This window comes from Coloeus monedula (assembly GCF_965178545.1).
Source record: "Coloeus monedula genome assembly, chromosome: 18".
NCBI lineage: Eukaryota > Metazoa > Chordata > Aves > Passeriformes > Corvidae > Coloeus > Coloeus monedula.
Window position 1 is genome coordinate 16,157,644 of NC_138798.1, and position 25,352 is coordinate 16,182,995.

At 53.6% G+C, this 25,352-nt stretch overlaps 2 protein-coding genes across 7 annotated transcripts in view; one reads left to right on the forward strand and one right to left on the reverse strand.

Annotated features, from left to right (window-relative positions):
• Positions 1-544: 544 nt before the first annotated feature.
• SLC8B1 (solute carrier family 8 member B1) lies at positions 545-6,607 on the forward strand. Its single transcript, XM_082293537.1, has 15 exons — positions 545-1,139; positions 1,871-2,023; positions 2,120-2,172; positions 2,278-2,335; positions 2,590-2,695; positions 2,788-2,955; positions 3,031-3,138; positions 3,220-3,276; positions 3,456-3,586; positions 3,762-3,903; positions 4,282-4,403; positions 4,586-4,739; positions 4,827-4,907; positions 5,451-5,515; positions 5,600-6,607. The coding sequence occupies exons 1-15, from the start codon at positions 1,011-1,013 to the stop codon at positions 5,795-5,797; spliced, it is 1,725 nt and encodes a 574-aa protein (XP_082149663.1). The 5' UTR covers positions 545-1,010; the 3' UTR covers positions 5,798-6,607.
• Positions 6,608-7,402: 795 nt separating this feature from the next.
• Positions 7,403-25,352, reverse strand: part of TPCN1 (two pore segment channel 1) — a 42,524-nt gene continuing 24,574 nt past the window's right edge. For all 6 annotated transcript variants that reach the window (XM_082293770.1, XM_082293767.1, XM_082293768.1 and 3 more), the window contains 18 exons: positions 25,205-25,304; positions 24,176-24,292; positions 23,181-23,305; positions 21,886-21,934; positions 21,624-21,687; positions 20,758-20,802; positions 19,476-19,532; positions 19,334-19,387; positions 18,922-18,994; positions 18,609-18,716; positions 17,355-17,426; positions 15,717-15,806; positions 14,880-14,995; positions 14,158-14,204; positions 13,489-13,642; positions 12,057-12,193; positions 11,276-11,356; positions 7,403-10,202 (listed from right to left, as the gene is read on the reverse strand). In XM_082293770.1, coding sequence (XP_082149896.1) covers positions 10,080-10,202; positions 11,276-11,356; positions 12,057-12,193; positions 13,489-13,642; positions 14,158-14,204; positions 14,880-14,995; positions 15,717-15,806; positions 17,355-17,426; positions 18,609-18,716; positions 18,922-18,994; positions 19,334-19,387; positions 19,476-19,532; positions 20,758-20,802; positions 21,624-21,687; positions 21,886-21,934; positions 23,181-23,305; positions 24,176-24,292; positions 25,205-25,304 — 1,612 coding nt within the window. In that variant the 3' untranslated portion in view covers positions 7,403-10,079. The remainder of the gene's footprint in view (positions 10,203-11,275; positions 11,357-12,056; positions 12,194-13,488; positions 13,643-14,157; positions 14,205-14,879; positions 14,996-15,716; positions 15,807-17,354; positions 17,427-18,608; positions 18,717-18,921; positions 18,995-19,333; positions 19,388-19,475; positions 19,533-20,757; positions 20,803-21,623; positions 21,688-21,885; positions 21,935-23,180; positions 23,306-24,175; positions 24,293-25,204; positions 25,305-25,352) is intronic.

Sequence of the window (25,352 nt, forward strand, 5' to 3'; positions counted from 1 at the left end):
CCTCTCCCCAGGGAGAAGGGCAGAGTGCGATTTCGTGGAGAAACTGGCCAAGGTGGGAAATGGATTTCTGAATGCCATTAAGATCTTGGGGCTCCGGCCATGGGGGCCAACCTGCACCCCACAAACAGGGCATGGAGCTTGCAGGGGGCACGGTTGAGGCTGGGGTGTCCTGGTGCAGACAGGGGCACCAGCAGCAGCCTCGGCCCCTCTGGGGGGGTCTCGGACCACCGGCACGGTGCCGAGGCTGCCCCACCACGGGACACCATCCCCGGCCATGCCTGCGATGAGCTCGCCCGTTCTCAGAGGGTCACCCCAAAGGGAGGATATAGGTGGGCGCAGCACCAGGGTGGGTGTCCCGGCCTGAGAGGGACGGGACGGAGCAGAGAGCCGCGTGTGTCCCATCTCCGCAGCCGCCCCGCCAGCCGCGTGGGAAAGTGTCGCTGTCGCTTTAAGGGCAGAGGGTGGCGGCCCCTTTAAGGCGGGGGGGCGGGGGGGATCAGCTGCCCGCGCACGGCAGCGGGGCCGCGCCACACGGTGGGGCCGCGCCGCGGGAGGGGTCCCCGGTACCCCCTCCATCCCCGCATCTATCCCCGCATCCATCCCCGCATCCCCGCCCGGCACTCCCCACCCCCCCGGCGTCCCCGTCCCCACCCGCACCGCGGCCTCTCTGTGCCCTCGGGGGTGCCCCCCGGTCCCCGGGTCCCCGTCCGTGGGGTGCGGGTGCCATTCCCCCTCCCTCCGCTCGGGGTGGCCCCGGGCTGAGCCCCCCCGGCGGGGCCGTGGCGCGGCGGCAGGGGCTCAACGTGCCCGCGGGGGGCTCTGCTTTTTATCCACTTTATTATTTTTAGCATTAATTTTAACTTCCACTTTTATTATTAATTTTTAACCCCTCCTCGCCCCTCCCGGGGAGCGCGGGATGGGGGTTCGGGGGCAGCCCCCGCTGTCTCCCTCCGGGGGCCGCTGCCGGCGGTAGGTGCCCGCCGGGGCTGTCCCCACCAGGGCAGGGGACCATGGGGCCGGGGCCCACGGGGCTGGCCGGGGCGCTCAGCCTGGCCGGGGCACTGCCAGCCGGGCCCCCGCTGCTGCTGGACACGGTCCCTCCCGGGGGGGATGCTCTGAGCCACGGACGGGGCCTGGATGTAAGTCTGGGGGCTGCGGTGGGGTTTGGGGGGGCCGCCGGGAGGGATTTGCGTGCTGCCGGGGTGGTGGGGTCCCGTCCCGGCCCTGCTTCCCCTGTCCCCGCCAACGCAGCAGGGATCTCACCAGGATTTCTTCTGCTGCTGGTTTTCTCCTCCGAAACCCTCGCTGCTTGCCAGGCCGGCGCCTTCCCATGGCCCGCGGTGGGTCTGGGCTGTGTGGGGACAGGGATGGGGCGCGGGTTGCCACATGTGCTGGGCCTGGCACGGAGCACGGATGGGGAAACCGAGGCAGGGATGAGAGTGACCTGCCGAAAGCAGCCCCGCAGAGCGGCAGGGTGCCCGTGGTAGCCCTCGGGAGGGCGGTGGGTGCTCGGGGTGGGCAGTGTCCCCTCAGGGCGGGCAGTGGGTGCTCGGGGTGGGCAGTGTCCCCTCAGGGTGCCCATGGCAGCCCTCGGGAGGGCGGTGGGTGCTCGGGGTGGGCAGTGTTCCCTCAGGGAGGGCGGTGGGTGCTCGGGGTGGGCAGTGTCCCCTCAGGGTGCCCGTGGCAGCCCTCGGGAGGGCAGTGGGTGCTCGGGGTGGGCAGTGTCCCCTCAGGGTGCACATGGCAGCCCTCGGGAGGGCGGTGGGTGCTCGGGGTGGGCAGTGTCCCCTCAGGGTGCCCGTGGCAGCCCTCGGGAGGGCGGTGGGTGTTCGGGGGGGCCCGGCCAAGCACCCTCCCCTCTGCCTCGCAGTGCTGGGAGGTTCGGAAGCACAACAGCTCCGAGTGGTGCCACTTCATCTGGAGCAACCCTGACTGCCGGCTGGACGGGGGCTTCCTCGACTACCTCAATGGGGTCTTCTGTGTCTTCCCACCCCAGCTGCTGCCCCTGGCTGTCACCCTCTATGTAAGGACGGGAATAGGCAGTGCTGGGGATGCTCTGCTGTGGGGGTGTGGGGTGGGGACCCCACTGACTCCTCTCTGTGCACCCCTGACCCCACAGGCTCTCTGGCTCCTGTACCTGTTCATCATCCTTGGTGTGACAGCGGAGAAGTTGTGAGTGGCCCTGCAGAGAAGGGGACTGTCCCCAGAGTGACCAGGAGCCCTGTGGTTCCCAAGTAGCCCCATCACCTCTCTCTGTCTCCTTCTCTGCCCTTCCAGCTTCTGCCCCAATTTATCAGCCATCTCCACCAACCTGAAGCTGTCCCACAATGTGGCAGTATCCTTGGCAAATCACAGGGGACCTCAGCCAGGACGGACCAGGGAGGTGGCCGTGGGGACAGGGCAGGGGAGGTGGCTGTGACAGGGTCACTTTGTGTCCCCTCGGCACCATGCCAGAGGAAACCAATTCGAAGTGTGAGCTGGAGGTGACAGCAGGACCATGTGCTGGCACTGGACAGGAGTACACAGCACCCATGTCCCCACAGAAGGAGGACAGGACACCAGGTCTTTTCCTTGACGTCCCCTCTCCATGGTGTCACCTTCCTGGCCTTTGGAAATGGGGCACCTGATGTCTTCAGTGCTGTGGTAGCCTTCTCCGACCCCCGGACAGCGGGGCTGGCCATCGGGGCCATCTTTGGTAAGGGGACCCCACTGCCAGCTCCTCACGGGGTGATATTTTGGAGCTGTGGGATGTTCCCATGTCCCAAGAGAGTCCTGTTGTGTTGGCAGGTGCCGGTGTGTTTGTGACCACAGTGGTGGCCGGGGGCATCGCCCTGGTCAAGCCCTTCACGGCTGCCTCCAGACCCTTCCTCAGGGATGTCATCTTCTACATGGCGGCCGTGTTCCTCACCTTTGTGGTGCTCTACCTGGGCAGGATCAGGCTGGGAGAGGCTCTGGGTGAGCGCTGTGGGAGCTGGGGATGGTGGGAGCAGCCTGGGGTGCCGTGACCCCCCCATAACTCCTCCCTCCCAGGTTACCTGGGGCTCTACGTGTTCTACGTGCTCACCGTGGTGCTCTGCACCTGCATTCACCGTCGGCAGCGGGGGGACGGGCTGGCCCCTCCCGGGCCCTGGGAGCCAGGTAAGGGTTGCCCAGCTGGGATGGGACCCCCGGCGTGTTGGGGTCCCCTTCCACTGCCCCGTCCGCTCCTTTTCCCCCCAGAGATGCCGACAGATGTGGAAGAGCCGGAGCCCTCGGGCACAAACAGTGGGGACTATGGTATGTTGTTCCCTGCTCTGTCCTCAGGGGTCCCAGAGACCCCCAGGCTGCTGCACCCGTGACTGAGCCCATGGGGCAGGGGGAACTCCCTGGGGACACACAGGGAACGTAGCCCCATGCTGGAAGGGTTGGGAGGACAGGGAGCCCCCACCCCACTCAGCCCCTGTGGCCCCTCACAGGGGAGGAATACCGGCCCCTGCTGCCCTCCCGGGAGACCTCCCTGCGCATCCTCACCACGGCCCTCAGCCCCTTGGACTACCGCAAGTGGAGGAGGAAGCCCTGGTACTGGCGGCTCTTCAAGGCCTTCAAGGTGAGCAGGGGGGACACGAGCCAGGAGGAGCCCCCCAAGGGGCTGGCCCCCATCCCTGTCCCTGCTGGCCCTTTGGGCTCTGTCTCCCTGGGGATGGTGGGACAGGGGCAGTTGGGTTGGGAGCAGGCCGTGGGGCACCTTGCAGGGTGTCCCACATGGGTGTCCCCCGTCCCAGGTGCCCGTGGAGCTGGTGCTGCTGCTCACTGTTCCTGTTGTGGACCCCGACAAGGATGACTTGAACTGGAAGAGACCCCTCAACTGCCTGCACATCCTCACCAGCCCCCTGCTCTGCGTCCTCACCCTCAAGTCGGGCGCCTGTAAGAGCCTGGGGCAGTCCCAGCTTCCAGAAGGGGACAGGACTGAGATGGCCCCCGAAGCCCTGGGGACTGCAGGAGCCTTTCAGAACTGGCTTCCCATTGTGGGTGGGGAAGAGCCAAGCTGGGGGCTTGATTTGCAGCCGATTTGCATGATTTGCACCCCCTACAGGGGTGGGGGGCTTGGGCCCCCAGCATCCAGGGCCTTGGGGGAAAATGGAGCAGGCCTGGCCTGCCTGGGGAAACTGAGGCACAGAGGGGGGCAGCTCTGTGAGGGTGTAGGGTAGAGGTGGCTTAGCTGACAAGGCTTTACCTCCTGCCTCAAGCCTGGCTAAATCCTGCCCCAGCCACTCTGACACCCCCTCTCCCCACCATGTGCAGATGGGCTGTACCAGATCCAGGGCGTCTTCCCAGTCTGGGGACTGGTCACACTGGTTGCCTCTGTCCTGGCCCTCATCATCTTCATCACCACCAGCAATGAGGACCCACCCAAGTATCACTGTGTAAGGTGTCTCCCAGCCCTGAACACCCACCGGGGACCAGCCCAGCCTGCTCTAGATGGGGCTGAGGGTCCCTGGGGGCAGAGCAGGAAGTTGGACCTCTTTCCCAGTCCCCAGTGTCCCCAAGAGGTGTGCAGGGTCCTGTGGGATGCACACAGGGACCAGCTTGCTCCTCTTCCTGTCAGGTGTTTGCCTTCCTTGGGTTTTTGGCCAGTGCCATGTGGATCAACGCCGCAGCCACGGAGCTGGTGAACATCCTGCGGACCCTGGGTGTCATCTTCCAGCTCAGCAACACTGTGCTGGGCTTGACACTGCTGGCCTGGGGCAACAGCATTGGTGGTGAGGGCTCTGCTGGTCCCCAGTGCCCCCCTGGCACACCCTGGGGTCCCCCTGTCATCCCCAAGGTCTCCCTTTGTCCCTCCACAGACACCTTCTCCGACCTCACCATGGCCCGGCAGGGCTATCCCCGCATGGCCTTCTCCGCCTGCTTCGGGGGCATCATCTTCAGTATCCTTTGGGTGCCAGGAGCAGGGTGGTGGCATGTGGGGCAGGAGCTGCCTCAGTTTCCCTGCCTACAGCCCAGGGAGAGCCCCTGGTGCTGTGGGACCCCTGGAGAGGAGCGGGGCAGGATCCATCCCAGAGTCCCTCCAATGCCAGTGAACCCCACAGTGTTCCCACAGTGCAAGGGGTCAGTGAGGGATTTGGGAGGTGCAAGGACAGAGCCAGCAGCACCCCCTTGTCCCCACAGCTGTCCCAGCCCCAGAGGGCCAGGAGTTTGGGCTGCAGTGGTGCAGATTTGGGATCTGCCAAAGGGAAGGAGGGGAGGGGGCTGTGCCTCCCTCCGGTGGGTTTTGGGTGGTCCTCAGACCAGGCTGAAGCCTCTCCTAAAGTGCTTGAGGTTGTATTCCCCACAGACAGAGAGCACTTTAGCCATGAGACACAGGGAGGAGGAGGATGTGGGGCACGAGGATGTGGGGCACAGGGATGTGGTCAGTGCTGTTGCTCCCCCGAGCCTTCCCGTGCTGTGCGGCCATCCTGAACGTGCTCCAGACATCCTGGTGGGCGTGGGGCTCGGCTGCCTGCTGCAGATGACCAGCAGCCAGCCGCTGGTGAAGGTAAGGCTGTGGTGACATGGTGACACGGGTCAGGCTGGCAGCAGGACGCCGGTTTCACCCCACATCACTCCCATGTCTCCACAGCTGGAGCCTGACAGCCCCCTGGTGTGGGTGCTGGCCGGGGCGCTGGGGCTGAGCCTGGTGTTCTCCTTCGTGACGGTGCCAGCGCAGTGCTTCCAGCTGGGGAAGGCCTACGGCATCTGCCTCATCGCCTACTACCTGGCGTTCCTGTGTGTGGCCCTGCTCACCGAGTTCAGGGTGATCCATTTCTCCACCCCATGAACAGCCCCAGGAGATCCAGCCCTGGATCTTGCTCTGCCTCCCCACCACACTGGGGTCTCGCTGTCCCCTCCCCTGTCCCTGGCAGGGGGACAAGGGCACCTCAACCTCACCGTGCTGCTGGAGGTGCCAGTCCAGCCTCAGCCCCTGCTGTTTGGAAAGGGGGTGGCTGTCCTTTGGGGAAGGAGCTGTCAGTGCCCACATCCTCTCCTCACTCTTTAATCCATGTAATTTAAGGAACTCTGGGCAGGAGCAGCATCCAGACCTTGGCTGTGTCTGGTCGCAGTGGCAGGACCAGAGGATGGGGAAGCTCCAGGTCAGGGGCACAGCATGCGAGGTTTTTGCCTCCTCACCCGCTCCACCTTCCCCTCCTCAACTCCCGCCTCAGCTCCAGGACAGAGCTGGGGTAGTTGTGCTGCACAGGGTGATCCTGCCAGGGCCCAGGCACACGTTTGTCCTTGAGAAGGACTCTCCCCGCTGGCACCATGGGCTGGAACAGCAGATAGGGCAGAGCCCAGACAGGGTTAAGGGGACACAACGCTCCAGGGACACACTGGGTTTAGTGCAAGCAAAGCCTGAGGGAAAACAAACACCAAACCGAGGGAGGCTGGTTTCCCCTGCTTTTTTTAGTAATGTTTTTCAACCTGAGTTTCAGATCCTACTTTTCTTCTCCTCCTGGGGTGGGCAGAGCTGTAGGAAAGGACTTGGAGGTTTCTGCACACAGTGTTGACTCCTGGCAGGGCTAGATTTAGGCAGTGTAAAAAGTTGCAATAAAAAAAAAAAAACCAAAACAAAACAAAAACCAAACACAAACTCAACCTTGACTTTTGCCTGCTGCAAGGGCCATTTCTCCTGCTCTGCGCTGGTGTGACACAGCCCTGACTCAGCACGGAGCCTTTGCAGTGGAGAGGGAACAGCCAGAGCCGAGGACCCTGGGATGCCCAGAGTGGTTTTCCCGAGGGAATGGGGAAGTGGTTTCCAGCAGCCGATGTCCCAAGAGCAGTCACATGTGCTGTCACCGTGGGAACGGCCACGGCACGGGGTCAGCCCGGCTCAGTCCCTGCGGACAGGGACACCTGCGGGGCTGCCCAGACGGCCGGGGGGCTCATGGTCCCAGTAGCAGGGATTGGGTGTGCTGGTGGTTCTGCTCGCAGCTGGAGGGTTCACAGGACACAGGCTGGAAAGCGAATTGTCATTCCAGAGGGACACCCGCATCCCTGCCCCACGGGCGAGGGCGGTGTTGTGTAAGCACCACAACTGTCAGACCCCGTTCCTCCTCCTTTCCTCCTGGGCCTGGAGCATTTCTCCTTTTTCTAACAGATACCAGCAGCTTTTACAGAAAATAACGCTCCCTGTGCCCGCAGCCACTGGCTCTGCCCCAGACCTGCTCCGGCAGCTGCCGGAACGATCCGGGACACAGCCCCCACTTCCTGCCACAAGCAGGGCTAAAGCAATCGAAACCACGGCCAACGCCCCAGGACAGAGGTACAGGGTCAAACAGCCCTTCTGGCCTCAACGCTGCTCTGGGGCAGTTTTAAAACACCTAACTTTGAAAGCATTATCTTGATGTTTAGGGAAAAATCTCGCAGAGGCTTTGCAGTGTCCTGGACCAGGAATGTGGAGCAGCTCGGCAGGGCATGCACGCAAAACATTCCCAACACAAGCACTTGCCACTGGAGAGGGCGGGCAAGCTCCTCTTCAAACACTGGAAATGCTCCAGCTTGGCCAAACCCCACCTCTGGAATAAGACGGGAAGGAGGAAAGGAAGCCGCTGCCTTTACAAAGCCGAGGATGCTCTTTATTAGTGCGCCTGAAAAAAATGCAGAGAACATCTAACAGACATGTCCATAAAATTCTTTTTTTTATAAACAAAACGCCAGCATACAAAATCCTGCAGTGCTTCCTCCCGTGCTCCCTACAAAATGATTGTCTCCGTCGTCAGTCTGTGTGTCGGGGGAGGGAGAGGAGGATAAATAGAAGGGGATGCCCCGTACTCAAACTTTGTTTCCTTCCAAAGTCACATGGAAGAAGCAAACTCCTGCCACCCTCCTTGGTTTTACAAAAATAATGAACACAGTGGGGATGTGGGGGAGGATCAGTGCCTTGGAGGCAGCACCCTGCCCCCAGGCCTCCAGGGAGCCCTGTTACTGCACAATCAGCAGTCAGTGCCCCCCGCAGCACAGCTTAAAGCCACAGCTCCTTTCACACCCAGAAAGCACCCCCAAAAAAGGTCACTGACAGCCCTGCCAGGAGAAATAGGCTGTAGGGGAATGTGGAGATTAAACACAGCCACATTTTTTTTCCCCCACTAACCATAATACTCATTCATCCTGCCCACAATTTAAAGCACAATAAACACCATCTCCTGCAGTCCCAGGACTAATCTGGATAAACCTCCCGGGCTGCGACTCCACGCAGAGCAACTGCAGGAGCAACAACTGCACCGCTCGTTAATTTGTGAATTTATGGTTTGGAAAACAGCCCTTTAAGGTCCTTCACGGGTCAGCTCAGAAGTAGTTTCATACCTGCAAGTATCCAGAAAGGAAACAAAGAGTTGCCGTGAGGCACCCAGGGAATTTGGCAAGGGTTGGGAGCAGCCACTGGTGTGCGTGTGCTGCCTGGAAAGCTGCTCTCCCACTCCTTCCAAGTGCTCCCCACCGTGCCATGGAGGGAGAGGTTTCCAGAAGCAGCTCTGTCTTGCCTCCTTCTGAAAGTCCTGCCCATCCAGGAAATGCTCCTGAGCTGCCGGGGTAGGATCAGCCCTCTCCCGCTGTCCTTGTGCCATGTGGTGAGGCCACCAAGCAACAGACAGAGATGGGGGACAAAGGGAATGGGGGACACACATCTCCCACTGCCTGCCTGATGCCCCTGGAGGAAGGCAGAAGCCTCCCCAGGAAGCTCCACTCAGTCTGAACCTGAGGAGAGATCAAACAGCAAGAGGTGAGGGAACCTCCCAGCTGCCAGGGACTTCCTGTGCTGACAGGGAAAAGAGTGATTTGGGAGAGACAGGTTCAAACGATGACGCAACTGCCACAATCCCACCAACGTGGCAGAGCTGGGAAGGGATCCCCCTTTCCCCCTTCCTCCTCATCCCTCAGCTCCCAGGTGTGGTAGCTGCAGAAAAGCAGACGGGTGAGAAGAATCGTCGTCTTCCACGTTCCTCCTGCATCCAAAATGCAGGGGAATAGTGGAGCTCTTCGGTAGATCTTCCCACGATCTGACTGAGCCGACATTTTCCAGCCAGAGAAACACCCCTGCAAGGGAGGAGCCCCCCTCTGTGCTGGGACTTGCTCAGCTGTCCAGAGCCAGGACTGAGGACTGAGCCAGGAGGACTGTGTGATGCCCAGGAGCTCTCCTTAACCCAGAGCCAGGCAGAAAAAAAGCTGGACTTGGAACTGCAAAACCTTCCACTCTTCTTCCCAGTCATTTATCTGAGCTAAGGACCAGCCAGAAGGTTTTACAGAGCAGGTGGCCAAGTAGCAGAGCCCAACAGCCACGTCACCCTGCAGAATCCCCCTCCCTGAACGGAGACAGGGGCTTTGGGGTTTGCACATGTGACCTCAAGCCCAGGCAGTGCCACGGGCAGGACTGACCAACAGCGATGCAGATACAGCAGAGACGGTCTCCAAAGCCCTGTCCCACCTATGGTCATAATGTGATGAGGTGCTGGCCCTCAGTTCTGCCTCAGAACTGCTCGGGGACAGCAAAATTCAATCATCAGAGCTGGAGCTACTACAGGGAGTGCATCTAGGTGTGCCGAAAAGGAGGGGGAGGGCAGTCTGCCCTTCCAAAAGTGCTGAGATTTCACACCACCTCCCCTTTCTTTGCACAAGGAAGGTGGAGAAGAAACAAAAACTCACTCCCTGATTTTTTATCCCTAGGTTAATGGTACCCTTTGAGCAAAAGGGATCTTCAAACAGGGACGAAGTTTTACTATTAAGCAGGTGACTTCAGCAAATTCCCTGCTGTTAATGGATTACACATCCCTTTCCCCAAGGTCTATTAGTGGTAAGACAAGCAGCAGGAGCTGGAGCCTGGGAAGGGGCTCAGAGGGACAAGGGCTCTGTTCTGCCCACATGCGCTGAGTGTGGTCACCACGCTCTATCTGTGTGCAGCAGCCTTCCCCAGCGTCCCCTGGGCCTCAGGCTTTCCAGCAACCACTCCTGGGGGAGAGACTGGATCCCTACACTGGTACACTGACAGATCTATATACACCCTCCCAAAATACAGGCTGGGGAGGAATACTCTAGGTTATTGCATAGAAGGTGGCTCGTGTTAGCTAGGCCTAAATGACAGTCTGGGAGCGTTGTCGGAGGCTCAGGGGCTTCAGAGAGCTGCTGGAAGCAGATGCTGGCTCTTGCAGTGGTGTCTGGGATTCCTCTTTCCTGGAGTGCTCTTCATACCATTCCTGCAGTGGGGAGCAAACACAGCAGGGATCAGGCTGTGCCCCACACAGCCCAGAAGGGCAGAGCCTTCTGTCACTCTACCATGTGAGGGCACATTTTTTTCCAGGCACATTTTTTTTCCAGGCACAGAGGGCTCTTTCCAAAGCCCTGGATACAGCCCAAACTCCTGGAACAACCCAGCTCGCTGCAGCATGGTTGTGGTGGATGCAGAGACCAAGCAAACTTAGGCAAGGAAACATCCCTCCCTCTGGGTGTCCCTCCTGAACACCCAGGGCTGTTCCCATGATGTCTGGGATTTGCAGAGCTGCTCCTGATGCTGGGCAGCACCCAGGGTGTTCCACAATGTCACATCCCTGAGTCACAGACCAAGCAGAACAGGCAGGGAGCTTCTCTGCAGCTGGCCCAGCCCCACGGTAAATAACGTGCATTTTCCTTAGGGGGACTCAAGACTCATCCCCAATCTGTCTGCTCCGAGGACAAAGGACACATTCAAATGGTTACAAGATTAATTCTTTCAGCACTAATCATTACATTGGCCCACGACCTTCAGCTGCCTTTGGCAGGACAGTGACCAAACCCATGGCAGAAAGCTCCCAAGCACAGAGGGCAGTGGCAGAAGGTGCTAAAAATCCAGGGAATCTGCTGATTTACGAGTTTCCCACCTTGCTCAGCCTGCACACCAGGCAGCCCTGCCTGGGACAGCCCCTGGTTTCTGTGTCAGACAGACACACCTAAGCTCAAGCACAACCACATTCCAGAGGTTTAAGAGCTCTGGGCTCAGCAGCCAAGCCCCAGGCAGCCCCAGGCAGCACCAGGCTGTGCTCACAGCCCCAGCAGACACCCGGGGAGGCCAGGGCAGCCCAGTCGAGCAGAAGTGCCTGTGCACACCCCCAGTGTGGTCACTGTGCCTGGCCTGACACACCTGCACCCACTGAGGAGCTCTGATGTGCTCTGTGGAGTAACAAATCCCAGGTCTCAGAGGAAAGCAGTCCCCAGGGTTTGAAAGGATGGGCTGTTATTCCAGAAAGTGCTCTCACCACAGATGTGGTGGCAGCCCCAGCTCAGGCCCACATACCTGTATCTCCTCCTCATACATCTTCATGCTCAGATCACTCTTGGTCCTCGATCTGCGTCCCAGAAACACCGCTGACATTTGCTAAGGAGTTGCGGGAAGGAGGAGGAAACACCAAAGAAGACATTCATCAGTCACTGAGCAGCTGGATCTGTGCTGGAACTTCAGGCATCCTTCCTGTGGACACCCCTCATCCACTGATGAGCTCAGGCTGTCCCAGGCTCCTTCTGTTGTCCCCTGAGGGACTGCAGCACCTGCCCTGTGTCATGGTGACACAGGGGTGTAATGGCCATTATTAAAGCAACCACTTCAGCTCTTCCCAGATGGATGAGACAACAGTTCTGACACAAGAGCTCATTTTAAAATTTAAAATGTTTTAGAATGGAAGCATAAGCAGTGCCACAGAGAAAGGAAGGACCTGGAATCAACGCCATCATGCTGCTGCATAATGCTCCAGGACTGTCCAAGCCTCAGTGTGTGATGGCACAGAGAGGCAGGAGAATTATGAGACAGTGGCTTCCTTAAAGGAAAATAAATGTGCCTTTTTTCCAGTCAGCATGGGGCCAGGACAAGGGAATTTTGCAGGCGACAGGGATGAAAGGCTGTGCAAGGAGCAGCTGCTACTTTTCTAGAGCAGCAGAATTTTGTGATGCTGCAGAGTCGCTCCAGCAGCTCAGCCCTCAACAACTACAGAGGCAAGTGGATCTTCTCTCTTCAGTCACACAAAGGGGCACTGGCACACCTCCCTCTCCTGAAGGTGAGAACCTGCAGTGTTTCCTCTTACCCCATATTTGTCCATCTGCAACACAATCTTCTGCAGCTGGGCTGTTTCAGTGGCACCTGAAGTCCTCTTGTACAGCTCAATTATGCCAATCACCTCCTCCTTGGAGATCTCCTTCTCCAGCACAATGCCATTATCTTCTGGAGAGGCAAGAAACAGGAAGAGGGAAAAAAAAACCTCTCCAAGATGAGCATTGCTTCAACAGCCACCACGGTAACCCTGGAAGGCAAAGCCTAAAGCACACAGGACCAAGCCAGAGGTCAGGTACAGTCTGTACCTGCTTTTGTGACGAGAAAGGGATATGCTTGACCCCAAAAAGGCAAGGAAAAGGTTAACTAGTAGAGTAGGGCCAGCAAACTTTCTGACCCAAATGATTCTCATCAGGCTCCTTGGTATCTTAAAAAAAAATAAAAAAAATCTTGTAGCTTTTTTGCTTGCCTGTAAATCAAGAAATCAAATAATCACACAAGAGTTGCTGCCTTTTGACCTTCACCTGCCTAAGAGAGCTTGGGAGTCCAGGACTAACCAATGTCTTCACTGCTCCCTTCAAACTGGGTGTAGGAAGGACCACAAGTGTTTCCCTAATTAACAACTCCTGCACCACAATTTGATCTTCTGGCACCTAAAAAAACCAAAAAACAGGGGGCTGGGGCCTTCACCTGCAGGAACAGCAGGAGAAGGGCTGTAAGAGATTAGTGTGGCTTTGGCACCTGAATTAGCGGGTCAGGAAGGTACCTGCAGTTCCAGACCCCCAGCTTAGGAGAAAAAGGACAGTGAGTAAGTGATGACTCAGAGGGATGAGGGGATGGAGAGCCCAGCCACTGCCAGTTCCTAGAGGGAAAGGCATGTCCAAAACCAGCACGGAGTCAGCAGCCCAAGTACAACCAGAAAATATGGAATGAACGGGGCAGGCAGTGTCTGTTGTTCTCCGGCTCACGGCAAGAAGTGCTGGCAAATCACCTGGCAGACACATCCTGCCACCAGTGAGTGTGTTAGTGAGGAAGGGAACTTGGTTTAAAAAAATTATTCATCTTCCCTTCCTGTAAGGTCTCTTGTTGAGTTTTGCTACATCCTTGCTGCAATATTTCCTAGAAGTCTTTCATGAAATGCACACGGACTTCCTATTTTCAAAGAATTTGGTTGAAATGGCTCAAGTAGTTGAAGTTTGTATGTGTGTGCACACACAAACGTACAGACATACCTAAAACCCACATAAATACACCCACATCCACTTTTTGGGGAATTCTGGGGGAGAGATGAGGGGCAGAGCAGAAAGACCAGACAGAAATATCACACAAAAGCAAAAGAATTAGCTCTGCATGTCAGGCTGGAAAAAAAAAATCAACTGGTTTTCCTGGCCAAGCCCATTCTCTGCTGGAGACATAAAGCACCAGGGAAAGACAACGCTGTAGGTCAGCCAGGCCTCAGCTCTGACCTTCTGAATCCTGGTTCTTCCGAGTGTAGTTCATGCGGAAGACAAAAGCATCCAGGATGAACGCCACGATGATTGTCATCACCACCATGGTCACAATGTAGAAGATCATGAAGTACAGGCGGCTCCAGTGAGTGGTTTGGGATGTCACCCCTTCCTGAAGAGGAAAGGGAAGAAGTCAGTAGTGCACAAAAGAAGGGAGAGGCACTGCTAACTGCTTGTTCACAATAATAATAATAATAATAATAATAATAATAATAATAATAATAATAATAATAAAACTCTCTGTCTCTCATTTCTGGCTCCACAGCTGGCCCCAGGGACTGCTTGTGCAGTGCTCAATGCCCCAACAAGTCCTTGCAGCTAAAAAGAGAGGTTCCTACAGGCAAACACACAGAACATCCAAAGCTTGTGGCTGTAAGAGCTGCTGTGCCACGAGAACACAGCTTGGACAGCAGGGTGACAAACTGGAGCGCAGGGTGACTTCGTTTGTCCAGACTGTGAAGCCTGAAAGCATGCCCAGCAGCATGGCAGGGGTCAAATGCCTCCAAACAGTCAGGAGCAAAAGATACCTGTCAACAAGTGACAACACTGAGCCCATTCCAATCCCCATGGGAAGAAAACAGTGGTGCCTGAGCTGACAGTCTATGCTGCCTGCAGGGGTTCACTCACCATGATGATGTACCAGTCATTGACGACCGTCAGCTCAAACAGTGTCACTGCACAGAAAGGGAGAAAACACATACAGGTAATTATTTTATCCATCCTGACCTGTTTTACAGTGATTTTTAGGTAAATTATTTGACAGGGAAGACTGACACAAGACAGCAAAGTTTGAATAAAGACAGCAAATCCAGAGAGAATGCAGACCCTCCCCACTGAAATTACTTCAGACAAAGGGGGTCAGACCTGCAGCATGGCTTCATCTCTGTTTTTTGAAGAAATCAGACCTGACTCTTCACCAGAGAGCATGGGAGACCTCTGAAATCTCCAGGAGATAAGCATTCTGCTCACACATTAGGAAAAATCATGGAGAGTAATCAACACATTCAAATTATTCTTCATCAGAGGGTTTAAAGAGAGGCATCGCTGCTGGTTCTTTAGAAGGGCAGTGACTTAATGCCCTCCTTAAACATCTCTGGTCTGATCACCAGCCAGAACAGATCTGCGGGCTTCCAGCTGGCTTTGAGCGACCTCTGCTTATGCTGCAAAGCAGTCCTGGCACAATCAGTCAGCTGGAGCTCTCCAGACAGAAAGAGCAGGATGCTGAGTGAGGTGCATTAGCAGGACTCCCTGGGAGAGTCCCAGGCTCACAGGAACATTACAGCATTACAGAGCCATCCAGCTCTGCAGGAACACGGGATAATCTTTGCTAGGGAAAAAAGTGCCCTTACCAAAGCTGTTCAGAATGTTGTCAAAGTTGTTGAGATAGTAATAACCTTCTTCCACAACTGTTCTGTTGCCAACTGTGTGGTTCACCCAGCGGTAGGAATCTGCGACTGTGCTTGTGCTGGTTGGAGAAACCAGGACAAAGAATCAGCAGAGACTGGAAAAGCAAGGAAAATCTAAAAAGTTATAAATATCAGCCCCTCTAGAGAGGGTGGCAAGCAGAGTGGCAATTTCTACCTGTTGGCCAACACTTGTCTTTTCCTCTGGAAGGAACCCTCTCTCCTTCACAGCTCAGCACAAGCCCAGGGAGCACATGGAGTCTTTCTGATCATTCAGCAAATATTACACCAGAGAAACTGAGAGTTTGAGTTCCATGGCTTGCACCCTTAAAGCTTGGCATTTCCAAGTAGTCTGCCATCATTTAAGGTGAAAAGGCACAGGATAGCTTAGATTCCAGGATCAGGTGCATTTATGTTGGTATAAAGGGAGGTCTAATTATCTAATACCCCTGGACAAGCAATTCTGGCATCATAGGAACAGAATGGTTTGGGTAGCAAAAGACCTTAAAGCTCATCCAGTGCCACCCCCTGCCATGGGCAGCGACACCTTCCACTATCCCAGGTTGCTCCAAGCCCCTCCAACCTGGCCTGGGGCACTTCCAGGTATGGGGCAAGAGAAATGAAGTATCTCTTGGATTTTTGCCACATGTTGCCTTAGCTACAAAATCCCATTCAGCTCCATCCTCTGGCCACTTTTCCAAAGGGAAATGAAGCTGCCAGAGCTCCTTGCTGCTGGCTGAGCACCAAAAGCACTGTTGAGGGGGCTGGATTTGAGGTACTCACTTGCAGCAGTTTGGGTAGACCACGCCAGCGAAGAACTCCATGCCAACGATGGCAAAGCAGTAGTAGAAGATCAGCAGGGTTAAACCCAGGCTGGAGGCAGAAACAGAAAGAGTACTGTGCTGCTGAAGAGTTGCTAGGGCAGGGAAACACAAAATCCCAGGCTGGTTGCTCTGGGAGGAATTTCCAAGGGATTTGGAAACCCCAGACCACTCTCCCTGCTGCTGTGGCTCTGCAGTTCTTGGCCTGCTCTCATTCAGGGAGCCTTGGACAAGGCGTTTGCCACTCGCTGAAGAGAGAAACCAAAGAGCAGCCTGGACTCCCTCCCAGTCTGTCCTTTTCTGTTAAATAAACGTCTGTCCACAGTTCCTTCAATAAGGAACACCACACAGAGTTTCTACCCTCTCCACATCCTTGGATGCAGGGACTGTGCCAAGAGCAGGGCTCTCCAGCCAACCCGCTCTGCTCAGGCCTCCTGCGAGGGAACCAGGGCTGAGGCTGCCCCACTCAAGCACCGGGCTACCCCTGCCCCACCATTGCACAACAATGCTCTCAGGTGGCTCTGCAGAGGGGAACATCTGGGGCCGAGGGTGTTCGTGTGCCAGTGTTCTTCCCACATGGGCTTCCTCCTCAGCAAGAGCTGGGACGGGAGAGAAAAGTTAAAACAAGCAGGGACTCTTGGTTCTCCTCCAAATACAAAAGCAGGAGGAGGCCCGAGGTGCTGGAGTGTTGCTGCTCCAAGAAATTGGAAGATTAACACTCCCCTGCAGCACAGTGAAGAGTCAGTAATGACCCACTGACAGATCAGAACATAAATCCCTTTAGCAGGTTTGACAGCTCCCCATCCTGACCCCAAACCTTCACTCCCCTCTCCCTGCCATCACCCAAAGAGCAGAAGTTGGTACCTGGCTGTCGCAATGACCGCCACTGACCACTGCCCGGGCCAGCTCCTGCGGTGTGCGACAGGAGTGGGAGCAGCTGGAGGCTCTCGGCTTTAAAGCTGCTCCTCAGGAGTTCAGCTCTGCCCAGGGGAGCTGAAGCTCCAGGCACGGTGGCTGTCACCAGTCCCAACGAGGGAGAGGATAAAAAGCAGCAAGGAGGCTTGCCACACGGGATAACCCAACTTTATCGGAGGCAACTCCCAGGAGACAAGCCTGGAGCAACTCCAGGAAACCCCTTATAAAGGGAGGTGTTACAATGGGGATGGCTTAACTGGGGACCAATAGAAATCTCTAAGGGAGGGATGTGGACGAGGATAGACATTTCCTTGGGCCAATAGCCCCAAGGGGAGGAGGGGAAAGGGATCACATGCCCCAATGGGGCATCGAGGTTTAGGGGATTTCCAAAGGGGGAGGTATCCAGAGGGGTAGGGTCTCGGGGGATTGATGGGGACCATATAAGGGTAAATTGGGAGGTTTCAGGCGATGGACACTGGACCTTCGGGAACAACAGGAGGGGTTTGGGTGATTGATAGGGAAAGAGCTAGAACAAGGCGAGGAGAACAACCATGTAGGGAGCACCAGGGGAGAGGCTTGGGTCTGGGGGAAACCAACTGGGAATAGGAGTGGGGAAGGTAGGGATGAACCATTGGGGTACAGAAAACTTATATAAAAATACAATAAAGGTATTGCATCACCACACCTGGCCATCCTAGGGAACAACTCAAACATGGTGTCCAGGACGTTCCTGTAGCGTTTCTTCAGTTTAAACAGCCTGAAAGGAGAGGCCAGGGGTTACCCACACCCCACAGCTTTCCTGGTGTTAGGGGAAATAGTTAAAAGGAGAATCCCAGCTCTCTCTACCTCGCAGGTCAATGACAGGGAGGTTTCCTGACACCTAACTGCTCTTGCTCAAGTCATCTGTGCTCACCTTCCAGTGTCCTGCTTCCCATCTCAATGTTTATGACACGTGCAACTACAGGACTGAGGATGTCAGGGAAAAAAAGGCTGTCTTTTTATAAATAGCTATTTAAAACCCCTAAAAACGGTAAGAACTTACACTAGTCCCATGTACAGGGTCAGGATTCATTCCTGCTTCCTTCGGACACAAGCTTTTCTGTGTTTCCCCCATGACCCAATAAAAATTGATGAAAGAATACTACACTGTTCCTGCTAATTTAAGGTTTGGCAACCCCATCAGCCTTTGCAGAGAAACACAGCTGCCAAACAGGCTTTGGCAGGGGAGGAACAGAGAAAACATTATTTTTTTTCCCCTCTTGAGTGTCATGAAGTGTTCTTAAAATCCTCACTGAAGAGCTAAATTACATTAGCTTGTTTTTAACAAAACATTTTGCCTCAAATCCCTTCCCCCCTGCGGCTCTGGAGGCGTTTGTGAAGGTGAGTAACCTAGACATGAGAGGGTTAATCAGCCCCAGCTCCCTGAACTGCAGAGAGGTTACAGGCCATGGTCTTGCTCCAAGTGTGAGATGCAGTTAGAGCAGGGCAGTACTTCACCCTAGCAAGCAGCATCCTTTGAAAACTGTAATTTCTGGTAATTCAGTGGAAATTATTAAACTGGCTCAGACCATCTCACCCTGACAGAAGAGCTTTTCTCTGAACAGCATCAGACAATTTAGAGGAGGTGTAAGAACCCCACGAAGGCAGACACAGGATAATCTGCCCCCAGTAAATCCCTTGATCTCTATTAGAGATCAGCTTAAGCTCCAAAGCATGGGTTTTCATATCCCATCCCAAGTTTTTGTTATCGTTCATTTTGATAACTCGGGCTAATCTCATTACCCCATGCAATTCCTGTTTGCCATGGTCACATCCCCACAGAGCAATCCTTGCCCTCTCCTGCTAAGGAGCTCGGTGCCCAGTGGGACTGATGGAAAACAAGCCTGTTTTCTCCCACGGGCTCTCTGGAATTCTCCCTTCCCAGCCTTTCCCACCTCACCTCAGCAGCTGGAGGGGTCGCAGGACCACGATGAAGTAAAAGGGCTCCATGTTAAATGCCAGTGCCATGAGTCCCAAAAATGCAAACAGGGTGACTGAGAAGTCAAAGCTGGAGAGAAAAATAAAATAAAATAAAATAAAAATAAGAGCAACGATTTATCAGTAGTGCTTCAGCAGAGAAGAGGGACTGGTGCTGCTCCAGCTTAACATGATCCATGAGGCCAGGGGCAGAAGAATTTTAAGAGCTGGCTGATGGCTTGAAACTCCTGACAGAAGTTGGCTTTTCCAACCCAAAAAGGTGAATGTGCACTTACAGATTCCAGCCTGAGGACAGGTACTCCACAGGCCCCAGCCCAGTGGTCTTCAGGAGCAGCTCCACGCCATAGACTGCAAAACAGGAGGAGTCAGGAATGAGCAGCATCACAGGAAAGGCTCGTGTGAAGGTTTGCCTGCATGGATGTGTGCTGATTTTAGCAGAGCATTTCTGAACAGGGGTTTAACAGACCCCACCCATCCTCCTTATTCTCAGTGAGACTTTTCCCCTCCAAATCAACACCTTTTCCTGTGTTCATGGAGATTTCTCTCCAGAGAAGTCTACAAAACAAACCCTGCCAGGCACAGCATTGCTCTTGATGGAGGCTCTACACCCATGGTTAAGTTGTAACTTCAGTTCCCTTCCCAGCTCCTCAGGAAATGACACAGCTCTGTTGGGAGGCATCAGCTTACTTGTGAGGAAGACAATGTAGCTCCAAGGGACGTTCCTGGAGAAGAAATTCCCTCCTGCAAGACACAAGAACAGATTTCTCAAGCCTTGCCCTTTTCAATCCCCCAGCACCACAGTCAAGGAACAAGCTGTGATGTTTCCTACCTTGCAACATGAAGGTTTCAACAAGAATCCAAATTCCATTCACAGCCACCACAGTGTCTGGAAAACAAAGGAAAAACCCATAGCAAAAACCACTCCTGGATATCCATTTCTTAGGCTAAAAAAAAGAGTACAATATAGGACAAGTGGCAGGGTCATTGGTTCCAACTCAGCGAACAAACTGAACTCAGAAATTGGGAGTCTTCCACCACATCTTTTTCCAGGCCCTTAACAGATGTAATACCTTTATGTTCAAAAGGAAACAAAACGAAAAAAAAACCAACCCAACCCCCAAATTACTGAGTAGGAATAGATCATTTAGAAGCCAGCAGGCAGCACCAGGAGGAAGAACTTGTCTCCTCTAGAGAAGAGAAGCACAGACTCCTTCTCACAGGCAGCTCAGTTGCCAAGCACTCCCTGCAGCAAGTGAGGACGATCACACCTCCTCGAGAGCAAAAAGAATGTGCTTGACTGGCAAGGCAGTTCCTCATCCAGCATCCTCCAGCTGCAAGATAAAACCCCCCAAGGTTTGGGAAAGCTGACCACCAACCCACCTAAATGCAAGAAGCTGACTCCCACAGCACAGCCCCACGGGGGTGTTGTGCAGTGAGCCAGGGAGCCTCTCCAGAACCAGAGCTGAGAGCCCAGGCTGGTGGTACAATTGAGCAGTTCCCTCCCTCTCTACCAAAACTCCAAGATTTGTCCATAAACCATGGCTCAGACCACACCAACTCCTTGGAGTACCGGCAGTGATGCCATGATGATTTTTTGCCTTTTCTTTTATACCCCTTTTATATACCTTTTCATAGCTTTTGTATTCTTAGTGGTTTTTTGCCTACATTCTTGGACTTATTTGTCAAGCTAGGAGACTAAACAACTTAGAAGCCTCGTAGCTAGGGATCAGTGTGCCCCAGACCCCAAGGTCCTCTCCAGAACACATTCTGTAAACCAAGATAGAACCATCCAGGAGAAGGTTCCTTGGGGAGGGGGGCTCACTTGAGCCTCTCATTGGGGAATCTTTGATAGATATGCTAATTAATAACACCTATAATGTTATACCAGATCTATTTTGAGTGTGCATTTGGTGGGGTGCATTTTGGTGCATTCCACCTGGACGTGTGCACCTAAGGATCCTTTAAATAAATACCAAGGTAAAATCCCTTTTTCCCTTCTACCTGTGTTTGATTATTGATTTTAAGACCAGGAAAAGGCATCAGCAGACACAGCACACCAGACCCACATGAGCAAGGGAGCCAAGCAGAGACAGCTCATGACTTCTACTCACACATGGTGTACTGGAACACACGGGACTTCACAAGGATGTTGATGCCTGTGTGAAGGGAAGGATGACAGAACAAATGTTTACACCATCCTCCATAGCACAGATCCCTCTATCTTCTCCTTAGAGACATTTTTCATACCAATCCTCAATACAGAAGCTAAACAGATCAGCAGATTATTAACTTTCACTTGTTGGGAACAAGTTTAAATACCCTTCAGAATTCCAGCAGCAATGAAGTCATTATTCTCATGCCCCCAAGATGTTTGGTCTCTATGTCCTAATTCTGGGGTGTGGACAGAGGTAAATGCAGCTGTCTGTGTTTGGAACAACAAGGAGGGTTGGGAGCATCAGCAGAGCTCTGAGGGCTCCTGTGGCAGCTGTATTTGGATCAGAGGGTGTCATCTGTTCCCCAGGAGCACACACCACCTCAGAAGAGCTGCAGGTTCTTAATTCTGAATAGCTCCATTCAGTCAGGAAACTTGGGACACAGGAGATAAATCCCATTGGCAAGACTGATTTACTCTGATGGGTGTTTGAGGCCTCTTTTCCCTTCCCAAACTGCTGTCCTTGACCTGAACAGGAGCTGCAACCACAGCTTGGGACCAGGCAGCCTAAGAGCTTTTGTGACAACCCAAATCCCACTCCATGGTCACTGCAGGAATGTTTACAGGACAGAAATCTTCCCTGGAGACTCTGAATGTAAGGCTCTGGCCTCAGAGGCTCTGGATACCCAGGGAGTTGGTTAGAAAGCCTTCCCTTAGGTGTTTTCCAGGGGTGTTAAGAGAAAGTCCCTTCAGAGTGTCCTGTCTTTGTAAGAAAATACTCTTCCTGTCAGCTGAACACGTGCTGCCATGAAAACAGTGTGTTACCTTTAAAAATAAGGAATGCAGTCCGTGGAAGGTCATCGAACCAGTGCTCGCGGTTTCGTTTTGCCTGGAAGCAGAACAGCCTCGGTCAGCAGCAGCCAGAGCTACATCCACGCAAAAGAAAGGGCAAGGATGGAGACCCACCTTACCCCCATCATCTGCTTCTCTTAGATTGCCTTTGTTTCTTACCCAGCTCCTCTCTGAGCACTCATTTTCTCTCCCTCCCACACACAGTTCCCCTCTTCTCCCCCCAACAAACTCTCACCTTCCATTTTAAGCCAACAACTTCATAGAAATTGTAAAAATCCTTTAGACTGCAAAACAAAGAAACATCTGATCAGAGCCTTGAGGGTGACTAACTAGATCCTTAATTGTCCTTGTCAGACATCACCAGTGCACAGTCCCTGGAAGTTATTAACTCCTTATCAGAACTGCAGCCACAGCTGACAGAACTCAGCAGTGACCTCTTCCCAGCCTGGCCAAAGGTTCCCCACTGACAATAGCCAGAATCTCCTTTCTGTAATGCTTCAGCCCTTAAGGGAAACTCTGACTCTACTGAACTCCAGAATTCTACCACTGAGAGGAAAGACCTGAGGCTTCGATGCCAACTCCAAGGGATGGAGATTGCACTGCTCTTCAACAAGTCTTGGACTTTCTTAATTACTTGCACAGTCCTTTTCGAACATCTTTGCACATTTTCTTTTCAAGGTAAAAATGAAGTTTGAAAAAGGACATGAAAGCAAAGAAACTCCTAGAACATGAGTGCCTGTCTAGGTGCTCGGGGTCAGGCCTGTAACAGCTTTTACATGTCTGAAAGTGAGGATGCTGAACTTCTTGGACTCTTACTGGTGACATTGGTGCCTACATTTCTCAACTCAGTCTTTCTCTCCCTATGCCATTTTCAATCCTTCTCTGTGGTACTTGACTTGAAGGAGAAGCATCAGCACCAGTTTCACAGGAGAGTCACTTGGAACCTGTCTGTGGCCAAAACAAAGGGAAAGGAAGAGAAGGTCTCCTGCTCTAATTCCCTCTGCTTCCTTGCTGGCTGGAGATAGCTGCACCCACCCACCAGAATGGCAATTCTCTGCCTCATAACACAGAGGATGGCAGCCCTGAAAGCACCAGCAGAACCAGATTTTAATTAACAAAACCCTGGGGGGGGACAGCCAGCTGCTGGAGAAAAGCAAAAACTTGTTAAGCTGCGAGGCTGCGCTGTGTAAGGAAATGCTCCTTGCAGGCTCCAGTGCTGCTCCCCAGCTCCTGGCTCTGCTCTGGCAGGGGAGTGGGAAGCAGATCCTGCCTGTGAGTGCCAGCACAGCGCTGTATCCACAAGAGGGCACGCAGGAACTCCATCACCTCCCAAGGAAAACCTCAGCTCTCAGGGTACTCACCCCTCCCAGCTCCCTGCTTCCCAGGAAAATCCTTCCCATCACAGAACGCTATTCCCACATCCCAGACAACGCTTATTCCATAAACCCAGCCATCCCCTCCAAAGCAAAGCCCAGCTGCAGGGAGTGGAGCAACCTCCCTGCTCTGGGTGCAGCAGTAGGACCATTCTACCTGACTAAAGGGGTATTGCTCTGGTTCAGTGCTTTGAAGGTGAGATATCTCTCCCTGGCACACATCCGAGGCTTGTAGAACCGCAGCAGCCCTTCGAAGTGCTTGAAGGAAATTCCAGACGGCCTCTGGCAACAAAGGAATGCTGTCAGAAACAGCAGCATCAGGCAGGAACACACAGAGGCTTTTAATTCTCATTCTGGATTTGTTTTAAGCAGGATTTCATACATTATAACCGAGCCCCCTAAGTACCCTGAGATATTACTGTAACATACCAAGCTAATCCCAGGGCACAGAGATCAGAGAGCCCTCCTGGCAATCGGTCCCTCCAGCAAATGCAGAACTGTTCCCTGTTGCCCCACCACCTGAAAATTGTCCAACCAGGCACCCCAAGCAGAGTTCAACCCCTCTTCTTGGGAAATTAGCAGGCAGCCTAACAGATCCCACCACGGCACTTTTCTAAGACCATCAGCTATGTGCACTAAACATGAACTAATCTACTAGAAGTGGGTTAGTTATTTTTGGGTCTTATTTCTCTTGCTGCTCCAACAAGTTAAGCAGGAAATCGACCTTCTCCCCCAAGTGCTTGTCCCTGTAAAAAGTTGTTTGTAGGTGAATTCCTTCTGTTTCTGCACTGTTCACTGGTGCAGGATCTAGAAAATGGATTATATCTTCAATTGGATGACCCATCCCTCCTCTCCTTAGTGGTGCTTCTAAGCCAAACAAGTCCTCAAGTGACCCAGACTGAATCAGAGAGAAATCAATGATCACATGCACTCCAGAACAAATTCCCCTCATTTTATCAAGCCATAACCTCACACAGGGTTGAAATTCAGAGTACTCTGCTTTTTCTCCAGAAACAGAGGTGAACAAGTTACATGAATGAAAAAACCACCAGCCCATGGTGAGTCTGATCACAATCAACAGAGATAAATCACCCTTTTTTGGAGGTGCTGTTTCAGCAGCCCAGCCCAGGGGTGCTGCTAACACAGCTGTACCTGTTTGGTGACCAGCAGCCGGTACGCGTGCTGGATGGCCGTGCGCTTGTGCAGCAGCAGGGACTTGAACTTCCTCTTCTCAATGTCATTGAAAGTGTCAAACACAACAGCCAGAAGCTGAGAAGACAGGGGAAAAAATGGTGTTTTAACTTTATGCTCTGCAAGGCTTCAGGGAAGCAAGGAGAGGCACTGCCTGCAGCAGGAACGCTGATGGACGATGGAGTCGGCGAGGTCCCGCTGGCATGAGGGATCCCACAAAGGGATCCCCAAGCTCACAGCACTGATCCACTTCTTGGAGGAGGTCCAGATGTTTCTGGCCTCTCAACATTTGCTAGTGGGTTTTAAGAGCTAAGGCTAAAGCACACAGAAAACCGTATCAGATTTATTAAAACGCCCTGATCTGTTCCTGGAAAGCAGAGTTTGAGGGCTGCTCTCTGGATTCACCCTTCCTGGGAGCTTTGGCTAACACATATCAAAGGTAACCCTCCATCTGGGACACAAGCAGTGAAATCCAACCACAAACATCAAATCCCTCACCTTGGGCTGCAGAATTCCTCAACTCCTTTGGCAAACCCTTTTCCACCACTCACAGCCTCCCCTGAGCAGCCGTGCTCTCACTCTGCAGTGATCAGCGCTGCAGTCCTGCCACACTGAGTAATTCCATCCCCTTCAAACTGATTTACAAAGTATTTCGGGCAAGTCCAGATCATAAAATGCCATTTTATGATAAATAATTAAGACACAGAAGGACAATAAATTTCATGCAACCGAGTATGTCACTCCAAGCATGATATTAATGTGAGAGAAGTTGAAAGATGCTCGTATAATTTGGTTTTCTGTGATTTAGTTCAATTCCTCATGGTTAGACATTAAAGAAGTTCTATCTGTAGCCAAGCTGCCATTTCTAGAAGGATTCTGCCAAAGGGTCTGAGATGATTACAGAGCAGTTCTGGGAATGGGGAAGACTCTGCTGAGCAATGAGCTCCAAAGCCAGACAGAGGGAAGTCAAGCTCTCCCCTGGGGACTCACCAAGTTCATGATGAAGTAGAGCTCAATGGAGAGATACACGATGAAGAAGACACAGGACCAGGGATTCCGGGCATAGGACGGCATCATCACATCAGGGAAACTGCATCCCAAAGGACACCAGTGTAAGCACCAAATAACTCACGTTACT

Bases quoted from the DNA above. Each gene is read 5' to 3' on its own strand.
- SLC8B1 (XM_082293537.1), top strand. From the start codon at position 1,011: ATGGGGCCGGGGCCCACGGGGCTGGCCGGGGCGCTCAGCCTGGCCGGG. The intron at 2,696-2,787 runs GTAAGGGGACCC...TTGTGTTGGCAG, and splicing joins GGCCATCGGGGCCATCTTTG to GTGCCGGTGTGTTTGTGACC. The intron at 3,277-3,455 runs GTATGTTGTTCC...GGCCCCTCACAG, and splicing joins CACAAACAGTGGGGACTATG to GGGAGGAATACCGGCCCCTG.